Source organism: Cyclopterus lumpus, chromosome 11 (genome assembly GCF_009769545.1).
Source record: "Cyclopterus lumpus isolate fCycLum1 chromosome 11, fCycLum1.pri, whole genome shotgun sequence".
In the NCBI taxonomy this organism is placed as follows: Eukaryota; Metazoa; Chordata; class Actinopteri; order Perciformes; family Cyclopteridae; genus Cyclopterus; species Cyclopterus lumpus.
In genome coordinates, this window is record NC_046976.1 from 9190841 (window position 1) to 9209936 (window position 19096).

A 19096-nucleotide genomic window follows, 5' to 3' on the forward strand; every position below is an offset into this window, starting at 1 on the left:
TAAAAATCGGAAAAACTGTGTTTTGGGTAATCCATATCCTGAAGTTGATTAAACAACTTTATGGTAACACTTTCATAGAAGTCATTTATCACCTGGATAATGTGTGTTCCATTCTTTCAAACCAGGGTCAATACAGGAAGGCATACCATTGGGGTTATTAACAATCGGTGCATACAAAGAGTATTTTCTATTGATCACCATTCTTTCAATGGCACTGGTGTAAGACGTGGTGTGAGCTGGAAAAGTTTTTTAAAAAAACAACCCTGAAAAAGGTAGTAAACAATACCTCTCAGGGTTTTTAAATGCTTTAAATCGAGAAGTCTGACGGAGTGAAACCACTTTTGGGTTGAATTGGTTACAGATCGTATTCAGGGTCAGAACACCTGACTCGAGTCACAAGCAAAACTGGCGGAGAGCCACTCGGCCAGAGTTTCTGTTTTTCACTCCCCTTTACAAAGCACAGCAAGAAAAACAAGTTTGCACATCATAGACAATCCCATGAATGTAGCCTTGACCATGCCCTGACAGCATGACCTGACTTTGTCTGTGATTAGTGATAACACAGATGTAAAAGCCATAAATTCCTATGGACCTTAAACACAGCACTTCATTTAGCAGAGGAAGAAGTCCTTTGCAGGTCTCTAGTGCAGGGCGGCATTATGGACCTTAATCAAATGCAATAGAGCTCCATTTTGCACCAAGCGCCCCTCACAGGTTAATCTGGCCGTGGTCCCATGCAGCGGTTACACTTTGCATGACATGACATCCTCTTCAAATAAGACCAGGGTGCCCAATTAGTGTCACGCTCATTTAGCTTGATGTATTCTTGACACCAGGTGATTCCCATTGAGACCTACTGAGATGATGTCACCACAAGTAGCCTTTTCCTTCTCTTGTTGAGGAACTCTCAAACTAAATATAATGACTAATAAGATTGATGTGTTTTATTGCAGTGTTAGAACAAGTAACACGCGTTTCGTTTCATGTTAGTTTGTCTCTGCAAACATCCTGACAGATGGGCCAGTGACAACAGCTCTAAGCTCTGGTGGGTGGACTGCATCATCGTCACATTAGGGGATTTTCCTCTCCTGCCAGGACTTAATACGGACCAGACTGCCACCTCTTTAAATGCTGGAACGCAACCTGAAGAGGACTTAACGAACTGATGGTCCATTTTTCCAGCTTTAAACATTCCCCATTTAACTTACTTCAAACGAGTGTTTGAAATGTTAAACAGATGTATTTATGTACGCTCTGACATAATGACTGGAAATTCAAAGCCTTATAATCATTTTTAGCAATACAATCCCAAAGCTAGTGTTTGGGTCGAACTGATTTGTTAGTTCGGTTGTACATCGTCACCACTTTCTACTGAATTGTTTCAGGATAGCACAATGCGTCAAACCTGTGGGATTCAGACACGGGGACTTTGGATGGATCTTTCCTTAAAACCTCATGAGCGAGTGATTTTCATAGCAGGGCTCTGAGCAACTGCAGTACCACCATTAGAGAGTGACCTTCAGTATTAACGCAGCGGCCTTTTGTACACACATAAACATAACATGATATCTCTCTGAAGTGAAGGTGAACGGACAGTGAGCCAGAGATGGAGAGAGATTAAAAACTGGTAAATCCTAAAAGAACAGAGAGATAAGAGATGGAGAGGCGGATGAGATGAAGGAGGTCAGGCTCTGTGAGCGTACCATGCGACCGCCTCACCACATGCAGCGGTTTGGCCTCAGGAGGGTCACTGCCACCAGCGACTATCACAGCACATGCTGACACATATTTGTATTTTGTCAGTGACTCTTCATTGTATCAATCACAGATTTGGGATTAGTTTGAGAGAAAACATGAAATGAAGATGCATTTTATCCTTAAGCACGCCTATTATAGACATTGCTGTTATGTTACTTTTAGGATTTTAAGCCTAAAGACTAAAACCATAAATATATAATGCAAACCATAGTTTTAGTAAGTTAGCCTTAGAGACAAAAATGAATTTCTTTGACAATGTAATATCAAGCAAATCTCATTTATTTTTTACCAAACAAACATTGAAATATCATTTGTATCTCAATAAACAAAATCCTTCACATAACCATGTCCTATAAATTACATTGATTGAATCAATTTTAAACAGAAAAGAGCGCTTGAAGCCACAGCGCCGTATCATTTTGTTCCATCAGCTCTAATAACTCAGCATCACCAGCAGCCGATCGACACCTCGATGCACCGACGCTCTTTGACCCCTAACCTCCGCCGAGCCAACAGAGAAGCTGCAATTGGTCTCATAGAAAAAAGCGATTACAGTATATACACACCGAGTGGTACTCCAGGACCAACTACTAACAGTTAGAGCAAGAAATCATTAATTTCATGTACACTAGTATTGTTATCAAATTCATGCAAGATTAAATTATTTTCTGACATCAAAACTTGCAGTTGGTTGGTAACTATATATATTAAAAAAAAGGATACCAATGCACTTTCCATATAACATCAGGTTAAGGCAATGGAATTGAATTCCTTTTATATTTATATGTAATTGTGTGTGTTGTTTAAAACCAACTTTGATGTGGAATTAAAGCATCTCTATAACAGATATTCATGTATTATTTGTTTAAGTTAATCCCCCTGCCCCACCCCCATCATAAATCCTGGATGTCCCCTGAAATCCCCTAAAATTATGCATATCCCATTCTGCAAAAAGGTAGTAAAAAACAAGTCATAAAAACAAGTCATCACCATCAAAAGGAACTCAATACAGCCTTGTGCACAGTGCAATCACAGAACTGGAAAAAGCCTTTACAATCTGTACATATGGCATGGCTTTTGCTAGCACAGAACTGGAAGAAAAATAATAATAAAAAACAAAGAGTGCAGATGGGACCGTTAAGTCTCTAGAAAATCAACACATTATATAGTCAGATAAAGACAGACACTCAGAATGATAAAAGTAGGGGGACAATACTTAAGAGTGCTACTGCGTCATGGGATGATCCCCCTCCTCCTGTACTTCACATTACAGTGCCTCCTGGTGGTTTTGTATCAGTTACTATGCTCTACAGTCCTCAGTGTGAATCCAAATGTAATATTAAGAGTCTTCTTTGAAGTAAAGATCCAATCCGTTACATAACTAACAAATTAGTTACTTTTCAGTTGTCAGTGTATTCCGAATTGCTAGTTTCAAGACAATCTGGCTAAATACACAGCTGTAGTGTCTTGCTATGAACATTTGGAACATACAAACACACGGATGGATATTGAAGAGGTGGATTACGCTGCAGGGATGGTTGGGAAGTTATGTTTCTATGGCCAAATACTTTTTTAGGAACAACCTGATAACAGCTGTCATTCTTCATAAAAAGAGTGTTTATAAAACACAAAGCCAGTGAGTTTTTGTACTGCAAGGATAGAGGTTTTGAAGTATTACTCTTATTATAGGAAAACCTATTTTAACACTTAAAAGTTAAGTCATTTCTCCTGTCCATACTGGCTCTGTGTGGGGATACTTACTTACAGTGACTACAACGTAACGTACAAAATGCATTTTTCTAAGCAAAAGTAATTCAGCAGTCTGAGATTTGCCAAATCAAAACATATAGGTTTATTGTCAGGGTTTTGTCATGCCAGCAAACCTATTCGACTGCCAGTACTACTCACACATCAGCCGGAGAACTAGGGAAAACAAAGACAACCTATTGTTTTTGTTTTCCCATTACAAAGGCCATTAATTTGTAAAATCGATTTGGGGACCCGAACTAAAGCCTCATATTAGCATCAGAGGAACTTAAATGTGGATTTTTAGTCCATTTCTTACATAGTTTTGCTCTATGACGGTATTACCTCAGGGCCTGTACGAACAGGGAGGATAATTACAGCAACCTTCAACTCCAATGTATGTGCATGTGAGTTTTGATAGATAATCTGAATGTATCCTGATCTGAGACCAGCCCCCACATTTCAGTTATTAGAGGGGCAGAAGCAAAGCAAACAAAAGAAAGTGCAATATTCTGGGGAGCAAAACGTGTTTGCTTCTCTTGTAACTTTCATTTTGATACAACAAAAAATAAAACCTGTTTTGTATTTTTGGGCTAACAAATATAAATGTACTCTCGTGGACGGAAAAAAACATGCCCTAAAAATAATTACATGAACATGTACCTCCACTGCAAGTCCACCGCCCTTAGGGACTCCATTCTGGTTGCAGTGTAGCAAATAGTGCAAATTAGTTAAGATTTGAGTCCACAGGACCACAATTCACTACTATATTTAGTCAAGCAGGTGATACCCACTGCTGATTTTTGTTTCGGTAACTAAAGAACTGTTAATGTATCTCAGAAAGAAACTCTGTACCTGGTAATTATTGCATGTGACACGTTTTACAATCATTTGCATATGCTTCGTATGGACCGATTGGACTTCATGTTTCCCTTCGGACCTTTTTCTTCTGGGAGGGCTTCGGAGGCTCCACAGTCTGCTCAGACTTCTCTGCAAGTAGATTCAAAAGGAAAACATAAGAGAGTTGTGTTTAAAACCATCTCCTTGGTACTATACTGTTCGAACATGCATTTCCTCTTTGGGACTGAGAGTGGATATAAACTCAGAGTCTGAGCGACCTACTCTGAGAGGAGGAAGCGCTGGGATTCTGCTTTTTGGTGGCCAGGACAGGAAGCTCTTGGGGTTTGGGTCTCGCATTGACCAGGGTCACTGTGCTCACCGTCTGTAATCAAAGAAATGCAATGACATTACAAAACAGAGATAATGCCTACATTGAAATGTGAATATGTACAATTAAATACAATAAATAAAACTGTTTTATGCTTTAGTGCAAGATAGTAATTGGACAGCTTGATGTCTCTTTGTTTTCTTGCCTGAGCCTCAGATGCAGTCTCCTCTTCTGTTTTCTTCTTCTTTTTCCTCTTCTTCTTGGATTTGTCTGCTCCACCGGATGGCTCGTCAGTGTCCTTCTCATCCTCCAATACCTGCCACAACAAAAACAGACACCAGCAAGTTCTGGTAACAGCGATGTACTTGGTAGAAAGAAGAGGTACTTTGTGAGATGGAAACAACAAGAACATATGAATCACCAAAGAGCATCAAAGGCATTCGGTTGCTCATCGTGTTGTTGCAAAATAAAAAACAAAGCAATAAAATCCAGAATATAAAAAGCCAAATTTAATGTTATGCAAATGATTAATTTTGAAAAGTCTAACAGATGTGATAAGCCACGTGGGCGAGTGTCAGTGATACCTTGTTGGGGACCGGCTGTTCCTTTAGTGGAGGTGCTGGTGTCACCAACAGAGGGGGCTCTTCGTAGTGTCCCCAGTGCTCGTCTGGGGCATTCCAGTCGGAGCTGGGGTCCACTGCTGCCATCCCTTATAAAAATCATTCACATCATCAGGATGGCAGTTACAGAAAAAATTACAAATTCAAAAGCGTATACGAGTCTTGGAATGGATACTTTTATGCATGCATTTCAAAACTACACTTACACTTGCTCTCACAAAATCATTGGAACGGTTTTACTTTTCTTTTTTTGATCTGCTGTTTTGAAGAAGGCTGCGTTGCGTGGAATGGCTTTCTAAAATACTCACTGAATCCAGACCATTCATCGTCAACATCCGGGCACCTCGCCCACTGCAGCTCCATTGAATTTGATATTGGGTCTAAGAAGACAGTGAATGGGAAAGGGAGGGAGGTTTAGAAAAAAAGGTTTAGAAATAGTTTTAGAGGTTTAGAAAATAAAGTAAAAATTAAAAAATGAATTAGTCATTGTTTATAAAAAACACCAAACACTGGAAGCTTTTACAAAAGTGTTCAAATTTCAGATCCTGGAAGGAGAGTCTGGTGTGTGACCGGGCGATAAAGCTGACTGTTAATCACAATACCAACCTGTGGTGTTTACTCCCAGCATGGAGAAGGCCCCGGGGTTGAGGTCAATCTTTATATGGCCATCAATGCCACTCCATGCTGCCGGCGAGAACACACAGAAACTGAGAAATAAATACATATATATATTTTTTAAATAATATTATATGTATCCTACTGAGAACCACTGTGTGCCATCAGTCACTAAATTAAAGTATAAATGAATGCCTTCCAGTCAAAAATATTTTGTGTTGAAACAAGGCCTTAAATAGGGTTTTATCACAGATTATTTTTATTTTACTTTCCCTATTTTTAGTGCTGTCATTGGGCAGCTGCAAGGCTTTGCTCTGTTTACAGTAAATCGCGTGACACTTTTACAGAAAGTAATACCTGAGGTTATGTCACCTTGTAAAACAAAAGTATATTGTATTGTGGGTGTCTTGGTTTAGCTATCAGTTCATTTCAATTTAGAGTTTCAATGATTTTCCCACCTCCAAACAGCCCCTTTACAAATATTTTCATTTATCTTACAATAACACTTCTGCCCAGCAGATGGCTCAGTTGGATGTAGTTTTTTAAGTTAATAAGATTTCAGTGAAATTCAATCTTATTTAGATTTTTTCTTTTTAAAATGTTGGTAGTCAAACTGGCAATATCTAACTGTTACTGTGGCCCGTCTTGAAAATGCTGTTAGAACCATATAGACTCAAAGGACATTACATGATGAAATCACCCATCATCCTGCTGCTCATATAAATAGTTGGGGGACTGATCAATCTCCCTGTGTAATGCTTAGACTCTGCTGTGTTATACTGCACTCTCAGCATCTATATTTGCTGTGTAAAAAGGTCCTGGTGGAGGTGGTACCTTGTGTCTCCTGTCCCCAGGACTGAGGCTTTGGTGGGGCCCTGTAATGTGTAGCAGTGGGTATGGCACTCCACTTGGTTCCCTCCATAGCACCCATCTGACATGGGGTCTTTAAAGACATATCAGTCCAACCTCCACCATTGACTGAAGGCTCCTCTCTCCAGCTGGAGGACACTGGAGAAACACATTGGGAGAAGCTAGTCAGACTGGAAGTTTTCTTTAGTCTTTGCAGCTTCTGTATTTCAGAGTTCAGACCAAAATAAGTGATTTTAAAACCATTGTATACAGGCTTGTCCAGTTACCAAACCCAGGAAGACAGCTTCATGTATATACCACATCTCTTCTTAATATTAGCAAAAGCTTTACTGGGGGAAATAAAGAAAACAAAATAAAAGTGAAAGGAAGCCGTTAAATAGTTTCCCATCTCAGTCACACCAAATAAGGGTTTGGCTTTGTCTTTACCAGCTACACTAGCTGTCTCCCTCTTTCCAGCGGTTCTGGACTGCAAGGACTCTGAAACAAGTGTGGGAAAATAATATGCTTGAGACACCTTCGATATTACAAGATACGTCTTGTTTAAGCATGGGTGACCTGATGACATCAAGCTGCTCCATACAGTTGAAGCTTAGCCCTGGCTACACTGAATGCTAAATTAACGTTCATCACACTGATGAATACCATGGTTTCCTCTGTTCTTCTTGGTGTTGGCAGGTGCTGTGGCCACAGGTGCCTCTACATTGCTCTTGGGAGCCTCCACCCCTCCTGGGCTACCAGAGTCCTCAGGGCCCCTGTCCTTCCTGCGCTGCTGCCTCTTCTCTCGGTTACTGACTTTGGTCACCCATGCACCTGGTGAACAGAAAAAACAACATACAATTGTTGCCATGTGCGCAACAACGATAAAGAAGTATTTTTGATCATTGACTGTGGGTGAAATGTGGTTGATTATTTAACTGAGAGGCTGATTTGGTCTGTTAAGTGTAGCAAGTGAGCCTAACCAAAAACAGAGGTTAAGAAGGTTGTGATTACTGAAAACAGGAGATAGATATGTGTACTTGGTAAAACAGTTTAAAAAGGAGACATTGTTATGAAATTTCCCTTACAACAATTTCATCTTACCATTGTCGGGTTCCTTCCCATCATTTGTAGACACATGCTGGACTGGTTTCACGTTTGTCTTAGTTTTCTTCTTGTTCTTTTTCAGCTGCACAAGGGCCTGTACCTCATGCACCTGTGGAGAGAGAGAAATATATGGGGGTGGGGGGGTCACAAAAAGGCTTATGCTAAAAGAATCATGCATTTATTACTTTTTGTTCAAATCGTTATCCTTTGAAGCTCTGCTACACTAGCAACTACAATAGTTATGTATTCACTTCTCTCCATCTTTCCAGCAGGTGCTCAAGCGTACCTTCTCAGTTTTGATCTGTGGGGCTGGTTTGGAAACAACCTCTGCCCCTTTAACTGCATCTTGAGCTGCAGCCACTGGTTTTCCATTGGATTGATTGTTCTGGGGGAAAAATACAGTTGATCTATATACATTTGCTTCAAATTGCAGAATAATCTAACTTCAAGAATTTGTAGTATACATTAAACCATTAAAGTTTTTTTAAGGACACATCATCTTATATTACCAAAATTACACAGGATAAATGTAACTGTTGTTAACTCTTAACCTGGGTAATTGGTTTCACCTGTCTGCAAAGACACCTGGCTGTGGATTGGACAGCTAGTTTACCGTTAGCCCTGAACCTATGGCTCACTGGATAACAGCTTGATAAGCAGTACACCTTGTCCGCAGATGTGTGATAAATATGCCATGTTCACGGTTCAAGTCGGCTCCAGTTCCATCATCAGACATGCGAAGTCAGGCTTCAGTTGTTAGCCTACGTCAACGTTTCAACTAGCTAGCATAATCCACCATTAGCTAACGGCTTGACAGCTAGCTTCATTTACACACATATAGCGTGAGCAAGAAGCCATGATTCACTGTTAACTGGTTTATGTGTGTTCTTTTGTTAGTAGGCTCCTAACATTATTTACACAATAACACATTGGGATAAATGGTGTGTGTGTATGTATATATATATATATAAATATAAATATATATATTATTTACGCTCACTGAATAAATACTTATCTTGAGCGTTGACGCTGTTAATTGTTTTTAGACACTTGTTTTGATAGCCCGTGATTGAACAACTAACGTTAACGTTAGCTAACGGTATACCTTTTCCACCGTTTTCTTTTTAATCTTCTTCTTCTGTTCTTCTGGTTTGGCAATTGGAACCGAAGCGGCCTTGCCAGGCTCACCGTCGCCTTGGCTGCCAGGGGATCCCCGCTTTTTCCCGACCGACGACCCGCCACAGACGACGGCCCAGGACAGGCGGAGCAGCAGCAGCAGACCCACCGCGGCCGTAGACAGGATGACCCACGTCGGGTAAACGTCCGGCTTCAGACCCAAGTCCAACCCGAACTGATCCCGGACATATCCTTGTCCCGAAGACAGGAGCTCCTTCAAACGGCTGGAGAGCAGTTCGGCTTTTTCCAGCGCAAACACTCGCAAGTCCCGAGCCATCTTTTCCAAATCGCGGTACGCTAGTTAGCTAGCTAGCTGTTAGCTCTCATCGGCAGCCGCATCCGTGTGCTAACGGAGGAGTGGCTAATCGGATCCGACTGGTGGGACAATCGCAACAAAACTGGAATTCGCAGTTTATAAACCGCTGCTTTATTCCGATCGATTTAAAGTCAACAATATCAGCCAGTTGCGGGCATTAAGCCAGACCTAAATCATGTAGTCACACCACGTTTATAACTGACATGCATTTTAAGTAAAACTGCTGAATGAGCTTGGCTTTCTGATGATTGCATGATCCGATAATTCATCACACATACAATTTAGTCACGATAAAAAACATTTTAATGTACAATTAAAAAATTACAACATTATAATAGCAAAGTCAAGTATTGGGGCCAGCTGCCAGAACTGCTGACTGTAGTGGCAATCCTTTAGATTTCATTCTTGGTTGATTTAGAATGATTATCTTCAAATATCCAATGAGGTACAGAAGAATCAAGACATTTATATTTAACCAAAAGGTATGTCATGTTATTTACATGCCTGCCTTGTAAAGGTAACAAAAACAGCCATGGGAAGGGCTTGAAGGATCCATTTGTTTACTCAGTTTCACTTTGAAGACTGTATTGGCTGCTAATTAACTCCAGGTGTAATTATCATTCCCTTTTATAAACTGTAACCTGACAACCATTCATTTGTCTATTGTAATAATGTCAACAGCTTTAAGTAAATAAATAGATATTAATATTGCGTAACAGTAGGTCATCTCCATTTCAGAAGTCTGCATCCAGAGTGAATTCACAGTCTTTCATGCTTGACATCACCCCAAATCTCTGATACTCTGCTACTCGTTTCTCAAAGAAGTTGGTTTTCCCCTCTAGTGAAATGGTCTCCATGAAGTCAAATGGATTTTCCACTTGGTATACCTTTTGATTAAAGAGGAGAAAACGGATTACTAATAACTCCACACTATTACAAAATACAAACAAAATACAATTCATTGACACATCTTGATTTCTTTTGTCGAAAATTGTGTAAAGCATTTGTCATTATGGTCATGTTTGCAAAGCTCAAGATTTTGTAACACAGGGGTCTTCTGCTTTAACATAACAGCTACCAGTATAAAGGGGTTCAATGAGTAATGACCATTTTGCTTTCATTATTTCTATTATATGATAATAACCTTTGCCAGTCCGAGGTCAGCGAGAAGCCGGTCAGCCACAAACTCGATGTACTGCTTCATCAGACAACAGTTGATTCCTATGAGATCCACTGGCAAGGCCTCTGTCGAAAACTCCTGCAACAACAAACATGACATGTTTATGTATTGCCAGAACTTGTATGGGTTATCAACATGTTGGTCTTTTTGGTCTATTGCAATGGGAGTCGATATAAACAAAGTAAACAGCAAAATAACCAAGCAGAGATATGCTGATTAAAAAATGTATAATGTGTAGTGTATAGTTAAGCATATTCCCTCCAGCATTAGCTTACCTGCTCAATGCTAACAGCTTTGGTGATTATGTCCTTCACCCGGTCCTCTGATGGTTTATTCACCAGGTAGCTGTACAGCAGGCAGGCAAAGTTACAGTGCAGGCCCTAAGAGACACCAATATACATGTCAGAGTTAATTAAAAAAACAACAGAAGATCAATCAGTGCCTGTACTGTGTTGATATGCAAACTGTGACCATATTTACTACCCAAACTGATCAGAGTTACTCTGACCATTTCTAAACAGCAAAGTGTGAATGGGAGAGCTAAACACTGCTGTCACAGCCACAGAGTGGAACATGCAGACTTCAATATAGAACAGTAAGCTCAGTTAGTTTAATGGCCTGAAATAACTTGCACAGCCTAACCTCTACACAGGTGTGTCAAACTAAATTGTCCCAACATAATAGCAAGAGCAATGACTTTCAACATTTCTATGGTCTATTATGCATTGTGCTGCAGGATGTCATGGATAACCTAAACGTCCCCATGAACTGGCTCTGATTTCGTATTTGCAGCCTGAGATCTAACTTAAGTCTTCTTCCCTGTTTTGCATGCCACTGTAATTTATTACAGCTGCAGTCAAAATCGGTCGTTCTTTTAACAGATTAAACTACGTATTTATTTGTTTGTGAATTCATCTCACCTCATCCCTGCTAATCAGCTCGTTGGAGTGGGTAAGACCAGGCATTAATCCTCTCTTCTTGAGCCAATAGATGGCAGCAAATGAGCCAGAGAAGAAGATCCCCTCCACTGCCGCAAAAGCCACAAGTCGCTCCCCTGAGGGCAAAAGTGATTTAAAATATGTTTTAATATTTTCTCCACACATTCTTTTGGTTATATCACTTCCGGTAATTGGCACAGGGGTGTGGTTTCACTTTATTAACCTGTCCACTTGGATACAGACAAAGAGGGTGAGCTAGGCTCTGATATTTATAGTATTCGCTACAATATTCCTCACCAAATGTGGATTTGGTGTCATTTATCCACTGAAGGGCCCAGTCTGCTTTTCGTTTCACACAAGGCATCGTCTGAATGGCGTTAAATAAATAGTCTCTGAAACACATAATTCAAACAAAATGACCACTATAGACATATAGCACCAGCATAACAGATACAATTGCCTAGCTAGGAAAAGTACATACTCTTTGCCTTTTTGTTTTAATGAGACCCAACAGTGAATTGAATTTGAACATCTCAAATAAAATACATATTGTAAAACAATAAAACATGGAGTTTAATAAATACTTTTTTATGAATAGCCTGTAGATTCAGAGGCCATGTAATTGTGGCCTTACTATATGTAGGTACATAAAAGCTGCTGCAGCTGGGAATGCAACAGAAATCCGCAAAGTGGAGTAGACTTAGCCTGTGATGAACAGGTGCAAATCTTATAGGTTGTTTTGAATCTTCATCATATATATATATATATATATATATATATATATATATATATATATATATATATATATATATATATATATAGGGAAAATTTGTCCCGACTATTGCTATGCATTTGCTTGGACATACTCTTTACCGTCTAACCATTGCCACTGAGCATCAGGAGGTGAGGACTTGACCAAAGAGAGAAGAAAAACTAACCTCTCTTTCAGTTCGCTGACATAAGTGTTGATGAGCATGCTGTACATCTCTGAATGAACAGTCTCTATGAGGATCTGGAAGCTGTAGAACGAGCGAGCTTCAGGGACCTGCACCTCCAGGCAGAACCTCTGCACCTGTCACATGAAACATAACTACCATCTGATCTCAATCCATTCGTGCCTGTGGTAGGTTCATTAAGAAATGTTCCATCTCTTTAATCACATACAATCTCCAAAACATCTGTTACAGCTAAGTGAAATCCCTCACCAGGTTCTCATTGACGATACCGTCACTTGCAGCAAAGAAGGCTAGGACATGGGAGATGAAGTGTTTCTCCTCCGGTTTCAAACGTTCCCAGTGTGGCAAGTCTTTGGATAGATCCACCTGAAAGACAACATCATCAGTACACTCGTCTGTCTCATAGATTGTTCAGGTTGTTCCAGTGATAACAGGCGGAGGTGGATGACTCAGTGTTGCTTTTAGTTTTGTTGGTGTTTTTGTGTTACTTCATTAGTATTTATTTGACATTAATTGGAGTTAAACAGTTACGTTTGTGTTTTCCTTAAACCAACTTGGTAAACACTAAAATGACAATAATACCGGTGCAGAAAAGCTGATACCCACCTCCTCCACGGTCCAGAACGAGGCTTGTGCTTGCTTGTACATCTTCCAGATCTCAGGGTACTGGATGGGGAAGACGACAAACCGTCTGGGGTTCTCTCGGAGCAGAGGTTCCTCCTCTTTCTCGGAACCATTCTGGCAGTCTGGGTCTTTATCTTTGAAGACATTCTACAAAAGATCCACAACACAGTGAGTGAACATATTTCCACCACACGGTATTTTAGTGCCTTCAATTATATAGTAAAAGGTGCTACTGCGCATTAACTGTAACAACATCCAAAACATAAGACGTGCCGAATAAGTCATTATAATTGCTAGCACTCCTATTTCGTCACTTCCTATCAAGTGCTAAACACAATTTAACCTAATTTTCTCAAAGGCAACCCCCCAACGTCGTCATTGACAGTTAGCTAACGTTAGCTTAACGTGACATGAGCAGACGAGGCCGATTTTGAAACAGTTCAAATGTCCGTCATTAATCTGTAATAATTTAAAACTCTCACGTCACTCTAAGTTAGTTGAGACTTGACTGAGCGAAGCTAACACGCCTCCATGAGAGTTAGCGTTCCTGGTTATCTTTTACGTTGCGTGCCCTTTAAGATACAATTCACAGCGACATTAACGTGGACCTGCTTACCGGCTCTTGAAGGTTATCAGGCTGACGAGCTAAGGCTAAACTCATCACATCCATTTCCCGAGAAGAACTCTTGTTCACCGTCGGTGTCATTCGGAGTGTTGAATTCGGTTATTCCAGTTTGTGGTCCGTTTCATGTAATTGTGTGTGAATGCTGCTGTAGCCGTGTTGGTGAAATCATTTAAACCAGCAGCCACACAGACGAGCAGCGCCTCTAGTGGTCATATACTGGATTACAACACCTCATCATCTACTCAGTGAAATGACAGTAGTCCTCATGACTATACTACTCTGCTGAAACCACCCCACTTCACTCACACTGCAGTCTTTGTCGGAGGCAAAATGATTAAAACAAGAAAATACAGCCAGAAGTTCAACTTATGTTGTCTACATGTTCTTTGTTGTTATCTGTTTTGCACTTTATTATCATTAATATTATCATCACTTTATGTTGGACAAGGGGAGAAACACCATTTCAGATCTTTGTATGTTTGCACATCGAAGAAATGACAAATAAAGCTGACTTTGAAACTGAAATTATTTTATTGGGCAGGAATGTATTGAATACAATTATGCTTATAGATGAATTGTAAACATGGAGGAACTACAGCATACAATCCCTTGTATTTTCAATGATAGCTTAACCATAGTATGAATTATATGCTGGATTTCAATGTGTATTAACCAATGAAATCAGATTGCTAAACTGATAAATTGTGTATGCCCAACCGAAACATATCATTTGTGCAGACCCATGTGCCTGGCTGGGACTTCAGCATAAACACCTGATGAAAGGCCATTGGTTGCTCGTCATCTACCTGTTGCAGAAAAAGACTGTTAGCACAATGATGACTTAAACTGTGATGTAAGCTAAAGAAGAAATGTGCTATACCACATCTCACAGGGTTTAATAATAATAAAAAAAAGGGAGGATGACAGTAGTTTGCTCTGCACTATTTTCACAAATGTCTTGAGACAATGAAATTAAGCAGGTTTAATCAATAGTGGGGGCATAAGGGAAAACATACATTTTTTAAATCCTCAAATTTCGAGGTTCTTTATGGTTCTGACAATGTGGCCTGTAAATAACAACACCACCCATTTAACATTCACAGATTGTATCTGAATTGGAAAATCCAAAGTTAACAGCCAGTTGATAACCAGGTCAATGTTAGGCTCAATGAAACGAGGGAACCCAAAGAGAACCAGACTGAGTTGAACTCGCTTTGTGCTAAAATGTTCCAGCTTACCTTCAACTGTCCAAACACCATGATGAAGATACAACTATCCAGCGTGGGTTGGAAGTCTTGTCCTGTGATAATGTGCTTAATAGTCTTAAATGGCAAACTCTGCGAATAGGAAACAATAGCAATTATTAATATATGCATGTGTATTACTGCATATTACTTTTCCCAAATAATAATTGTGGATTATGAGAAGAGATACTTACTGCTAATTTTTCAGAGATGTCTTTTTTCCCTGCAAAAACAGCACCTTCCCACGTCAAACAGGCATCAGCACTCTAAGAAAAAAAGCATGTCAACATTAAGTACATGAAATGCCATGTAGTAGTCGCTCACATCCCCCAAAAAATACTAAAGGTACGTGACCAAAAAGTAGACAGCAATGTAAATATAAATAAAAAATGTCCACACACACTTTGGCTTCTTCTTTCTTGACATGCAATATATTAGCAAATCCACAAGTGAGGTTTAAAGCTAATGCATTGTGCTGTCCTTTATTTAGATTGAATACACACATACATATCAAATTAAATATATATATTTTACCATAAATGTTGTTTATACAACAGTAACTTTGTGGTTGTCAAGTGTGATGCAATTTGGTTTGTTAGTGACACCACATGTTGGAGTACATCAAAACTAGGGTTGTCACGATACCAAAATTATAACTTTGATATGATACCTGCTATAAATATCATGATACCCGATACTTAGGATATGATACAAGAATATGATACATTACCAGAAATACGAGATGATACCACAAATACAATACTGGTATATTTATCTACGATAGTAATGAATAAAACATCTGTATGGTTCCCTTTTTACCAGCTTGTTCCTTGATTCTTTTTGAACACTTAACAAATGACATTAATATGAGTAATAGCCTACAGCAAGATATTAATGAAAACTACATGGTGCCATCATAGCATTGATTATACACGGCTATGTAGGCCTTTTATCTGATCAGATGTCTACATAGTTCCTTTCATAAGTATGAGCAATTGTAGAGTTATATCATTTTACAGATGTGTGTTTGAGGTGAAAACCCCCTTGGTCTGTGTGGCTTTGAAATATATTTAGCAGACAGGTCTCTGTATGTCAGTGGACTTTCCTTCACTGTCTGTACGTCAGTGGACTTTCCTTCACTGTCTGTACGTCAGTGGGCTTTCCGTCACTGTCTGTACGTCAGTGGGCTTTCCTTCACTGTCTGTATATCAGTGGGCTGCTTTCCTTCACTGTCTGTACGTCAGTGGGCTGCTTTCCTTCACTGTCTGTACATCAGTGGGCTGCTTTCCTTCACTGTCTGTGTGTCAGTGGGCATTCCTTCACTGTCTGTGTGTCAGTGGGCATTCCTTCACTGTCTGTACGTCAGTGGGCTTTCCTTCACTGTCTGTACGTCAGTGGGCTTTCCGTCACTGTCTGTACGTCAGTGGGCTTTCCGTCACTGTCTGTATATCAGTGGGCTTTCCTTCACTGTCTGTACGTCAGTGGGCTTTCCTTCACTGTCTGTATATCAGTGGGCTTTCCTTCACTGTCTGTATATCAGTGGGCTTTCCTTCACTGTCTGTATATCAGTGGGCTGCTTTCCTTCACTGTCTGTACGTCAGTGGGCTGCTTTCCTTCACTATCTGTACATCAGTGGGCTGCTTTCCTTCACTGTCTGTGTGTCAGTGGGCATTCCTTCACTGTCTGTGTGTCAGTGGGCATTCCTTCACTGTCTGTACGTCAGTGGGCTTTCCTTCACTGTCTGTACGTCAGTGGACTTTCCTTCACTGTCTGTACGTCAGTGGACTTTCCTTCACTGTCTGTACGTCAGTGGACTTTCCTTCACTTTCTGTGCGTCAGTGGGCATTCCTTCACTGTCTGTACGTCAGTGGGCATTCCTTCACTGTCTGTACGTCAGTGGGCTTTCCTTCACTGTCTGCAATGTAGCCACAGTACTTCCAGATTTCACTTCTGGCATCTTTTTTTCCAAAAAGCCGAGGACAGTCCGGCACTTGATGCCATGTCTTGCAGTCGATACTAAAAATATGCAAAATCGTATCGTTTTTAACGTACAGACACCGCGGTACCTTTTTAGTACTGATACACCGTGCAACATTGATCAAAACAGGCAATCATTAAATGGACACTGAAAAACAATTTACATATAGATCACCCAGAGTTGTCCTGGAGGTAGTGTCAAACTGGTGATAATATTCTTGGACAAAACCCTCTCCTATCGTTTGCCATATCTCTTTTGCGCAGGCCATCAGTGAAGCTTTGGATCTGTAAAAGAGAAGAGTCTTGTCAATGTATCAGTAGGCTGCAGACTATTCACTGAAGTTATGTTGAAAGAAGCAAAAAGGGACGGATTCATTTTGTGGGGCGCAGGCCGTGAGACAATCACCGCCCACTGTTGTCCTCCCAGCCAGACCAAACGCAATTGAAAGCGGAGTCGAGACAAAGGATAAAAAAAAATCTGCTCCCGGAGAATGTTGTGTAGCAAGAAAATGTAGGCTAACCAAGCAACAGGAGGTTGAGACTATTGTGCCTGACCTAGACCCTGTACTACTAAGCAGTATTTGGTGTTAATGGGGTAACTTCGAGGTTTAACCCTGCATTTTCAGTCCTATGGCAGAGGTTCACTTCTTATCCCCTTGGTTACTGATGCTGCACACCTAACTTATGCTGCACACCTAACCTGAGCAGGTTATGTTCAAGATAAGAGATCAACTTGTGTAAAAGCACCACCTACTGTCCAATCAAAGCTCAGTTTGTGAATTGTGAGGTAATGTTAAACAAATACGAGGAAGTTAGTCATAAATATGTAAATTATTAGGCTTATAATATCACTGCCTAATCATGATATCTGGCTATAATTACATGGGTGTAAGCCGTATATTGAATGTGTTGCTTAAAATGTATTTGTATGGCTTGTATTGCAATTTAGTTATGCCTTATTCTTTCAGATGCAACTCCAGCCGTGTGAAACAGACTTGGGAAGTTTGAAACTTCATTCATAACATTGACATTCAAATTTGATAAAGATTAAGCTGCACTAATAGTATTATACTATTTGTAAACATGCAATAACAGTCTGATCTACTCATGCTGTAGATGGGCAGTGATATTGTAAGCCTATTCATTTACAAAGTGGTTACACAATCATGACCCTACATTTAGTACTGCGATGTTCTCACATTTACTTTGCGTTGAATACAGATATCAGAAATGAGGAAATTACATTAAAAAATGAGGAAGGTAAAAAAAACAACTCCCGAGATGGTTGGTTGGTTTGACGATGAGGAACACGATGAGAGCTGGAGCGTGAAGTCCCCGGACTTGATATGTATTCAGCCCGCCCTCAACTTGAACAAAAAGTCGTTTGACAAGTGAAGTCAATGTATATTAGCGGTCTTTCCTGCGGAGGGATACAGCTGCGAAAACAAACATTGAAACACGTTTGACCTTCTTTGAGTTACGTTTCTCCGTCGGTTTTGAATTGGTCAGAACACCTCGAGGTGTAACGCGAGTACACGTTTTAATGCTACAGGGCGCTCGACAAAGATTAGAAACATATTTAGGTGCATCACAAATTAACTTCCCACCGCGATAGCGTGGGACTTGAGCCGCTGTCCGATAGAAAGCGGACCCCTCACCGTGTCCTAGAGGCGCTGTTGAAACGTGGCTTAGTCCGCAGCGGAGCGTCACAGGCAATGGTGGCTAACGTTAGCACACCGATTTGCTCTTCCCAGATCTAGTTTATCGTCGTTATGTTCGTCTCAACACAACTGTGTTATTACAACTCGTGGTCGGGAAGCTTCACTTAAACAGCATGTTACCGTGTCCGTAAGTTTGAGTTTACTTTTTCAACTCGCGGCCGTGAACAGCGTGAAGATGGATTCAATCGAGGCTGCTGGGGTTCCCGCTTCCTCGGAGATGTGACAAACAGCCGACGTCGTTGGCAGCTGACCAATGAGAGCCCTGATAGTTTAAAGGTGTGCCCTGAGTTGGTCTGTAAGGAGCTCTTCCTTCCCGATCTGTCCCACCTCCAACAAGCTCAACACCCATTAGTTTAAATGTTTCTTATTGACAATTTATCACATTGTACATGTGCAATTGTTGAATAAATAATTATATTTTTAAAAACAAGCTCAACACCCTGAGCCTGTTAGAGATGGTTGGGATGTTAGTGCCGTCA

At 40.4% G+C, this 19096-nt stretch overlaps 3 protein-coding genes across 6 annotated transcripts; all 3 read right to left on the reverse strand.

Annotated features, from left to right (window-relative positions):
- Positions 1–2188: 2188 nt before the first annotated feature.
- On the reverse strand, positions 2189–9448 carry mtdha (metadherin a). 2 transcript variants are annotated; one of them, XM_034544818.1, is made up of 12 exons: positions 8966–9448; positions 8147–8245; positions 7858–7969; positions 7420–7587; positions 7204–7254; positions 6742–6915; positions 5899–5976; positions 5601–5672; positions 5257–5381; positions 4878–4988; positions 4627–4726; positions 2189–4494 (listed from the first exon to the last, which is right to left on the reverse strand). In XM_034544818.1, the coding sequence occupies exons 1-12, from the start codon at positions 9311–9313 to the stop codon at positions 4427–4429; spliced, it is 1506 nt and encodes a 501-aa protein (XP_034400709.1). In that variant the 5' UTR covers positions 9314–9448; the 3' UTR covers positions 2189–4426. The 2 variants fall into 2 exon arrangements, with proteins under 2 accessions (XP_034400709.1, XP_034400710.1); XM_034544819.1 differs by lacking the exon at positions 7204–7254 and having other exon boundaries at positions 8966–9443.
- Positions 9449–9638: 190 nt separating this feature from the next.
- Positions 9639–13893, reverse strand: rrm2b (ribonucleotide reductase M2 b). Its single transcript, XM_034544820.1, has 9 exons — positions 13667–13893; positions 13033–13197; positions 12676–12792; positions 12409–12542; positions 11768–11862; positions 11453–11586; positions 10808–10912; positions 10497–10610; positions 9639–10239 (listed from the first exon to the last, which is right to left on the reverse strand). Exons 1-9 carry the CDS (start codon positions 13754–13756, stop codon positions 10087–10089), a joined length of 1107 nt encoding a protein of 368 aa, XP_034400711.1. The 5' UTR covers positions 13757–13893; the 3' UTR covers positions 9639–10086.
- A 290-nt stretch (positions 13894–14183) lies between these two features.
- On the reverse strand, positions 14184–18880 carry LOC117739528 (nuclear transport factor 2-like). Of its 3 annotated transcripts, none has more exons than XM_034545984.1 (5): positions 18761–18880; positions 17061–17181; positions 15114–15185; positions 14914–15012; positions 14184–14481 (listed from the first exon to the last, which is right to left on the reverse strand). In XM_034545984.1, the coding sequence occupies exons 2-5, from the start codon at positions 17163–17165 to the stop codon at positions 14365–14367; spliced, it is 393 nt and encodes a 130-aa protein (XP_034401875.1). In that variant the 5' UTR covers positions 17166–17181; positions 18761–18880; the 3' UTR covers positions 14184–14364. The 3 variants fall into 3 exon arrangements, with proteins under 3 accessions (XP_034401875.1, XP_034401876.1, XP_034401873.1); XM_034545985.1 differs by having other exon boundaries at positions 18738–18858; XM_034545982.1 differs by having other exon boundaries at positions 18555–18849.
- Between the last annotated feature and the right edge of the window lie 216 nt (positions 18881–19096).

Bases quoted from the DNA above. Each gene is read 5' to 3' on its own strand.
- mtdha (XM_034544818.1), bottom strand. From the start codon at position 9,313: ATGGCTCGGGACTTGCGAGTGTTTGCGCTGGAAAAAGCCGAACTGCTC. The intron at 7,255-7,419 runs GTATTCATCAGT...CACTTGTTTCAG, and splicing joins GAAGAACAGAGGAAACCATG to AGTCCTTGCAGTCCAGAACC. The intron at 5,382-5,600 runs GTGAGTATTTTA...GATTTTTATAAG, and splicing joins CGATGAATGGTCTGGATTCA to GGATGGCAGCAGTGGACCCC.
- rrm2b (XM_034544820.1), bottom strand. From the start codon at position 13,756: ATGACACCGACGGTGAACAAGAGTTCTTCTCGGGAAATGGATGTGATG. The intron at 12,793-13,032 runs GTGGGTATCAGC...GTTGTCTTTCAG, and splicing joins CGTTCTGGACCGTGGAGGAG to GTGGATCTATCCAAAGACTT. The intron at 11,587-11,767 runs GTGAGGAATATT...TTTTGCCCTCAG, and splicing joins TGACACCAAATCCACATTTG to GGGAGCGACTTGTGGCTTTT.
- LOC117739528 (XM_034545984.1), bottom strand. From the start codon at position 17,165: ATGGCCTGCGCAAAAGAGATATGGCAAACGATAGGAGAGGGTTTTGTC. The intron at 15,013-15,113 runs GTAAGTATCTCT...TCCTATTCGCAG, and splicing joins ACATCTCTGAAAAATTAGCA to AGTTTGCCATTTAAGACTAT. The intron at 14,482-14,913 runs GTAAGCTGGAAC...TTTCTGCAACAG, and splicing joins TGGTGTTTGGACAGTTGAAG to GTAGATGACGAGCAACCAAT.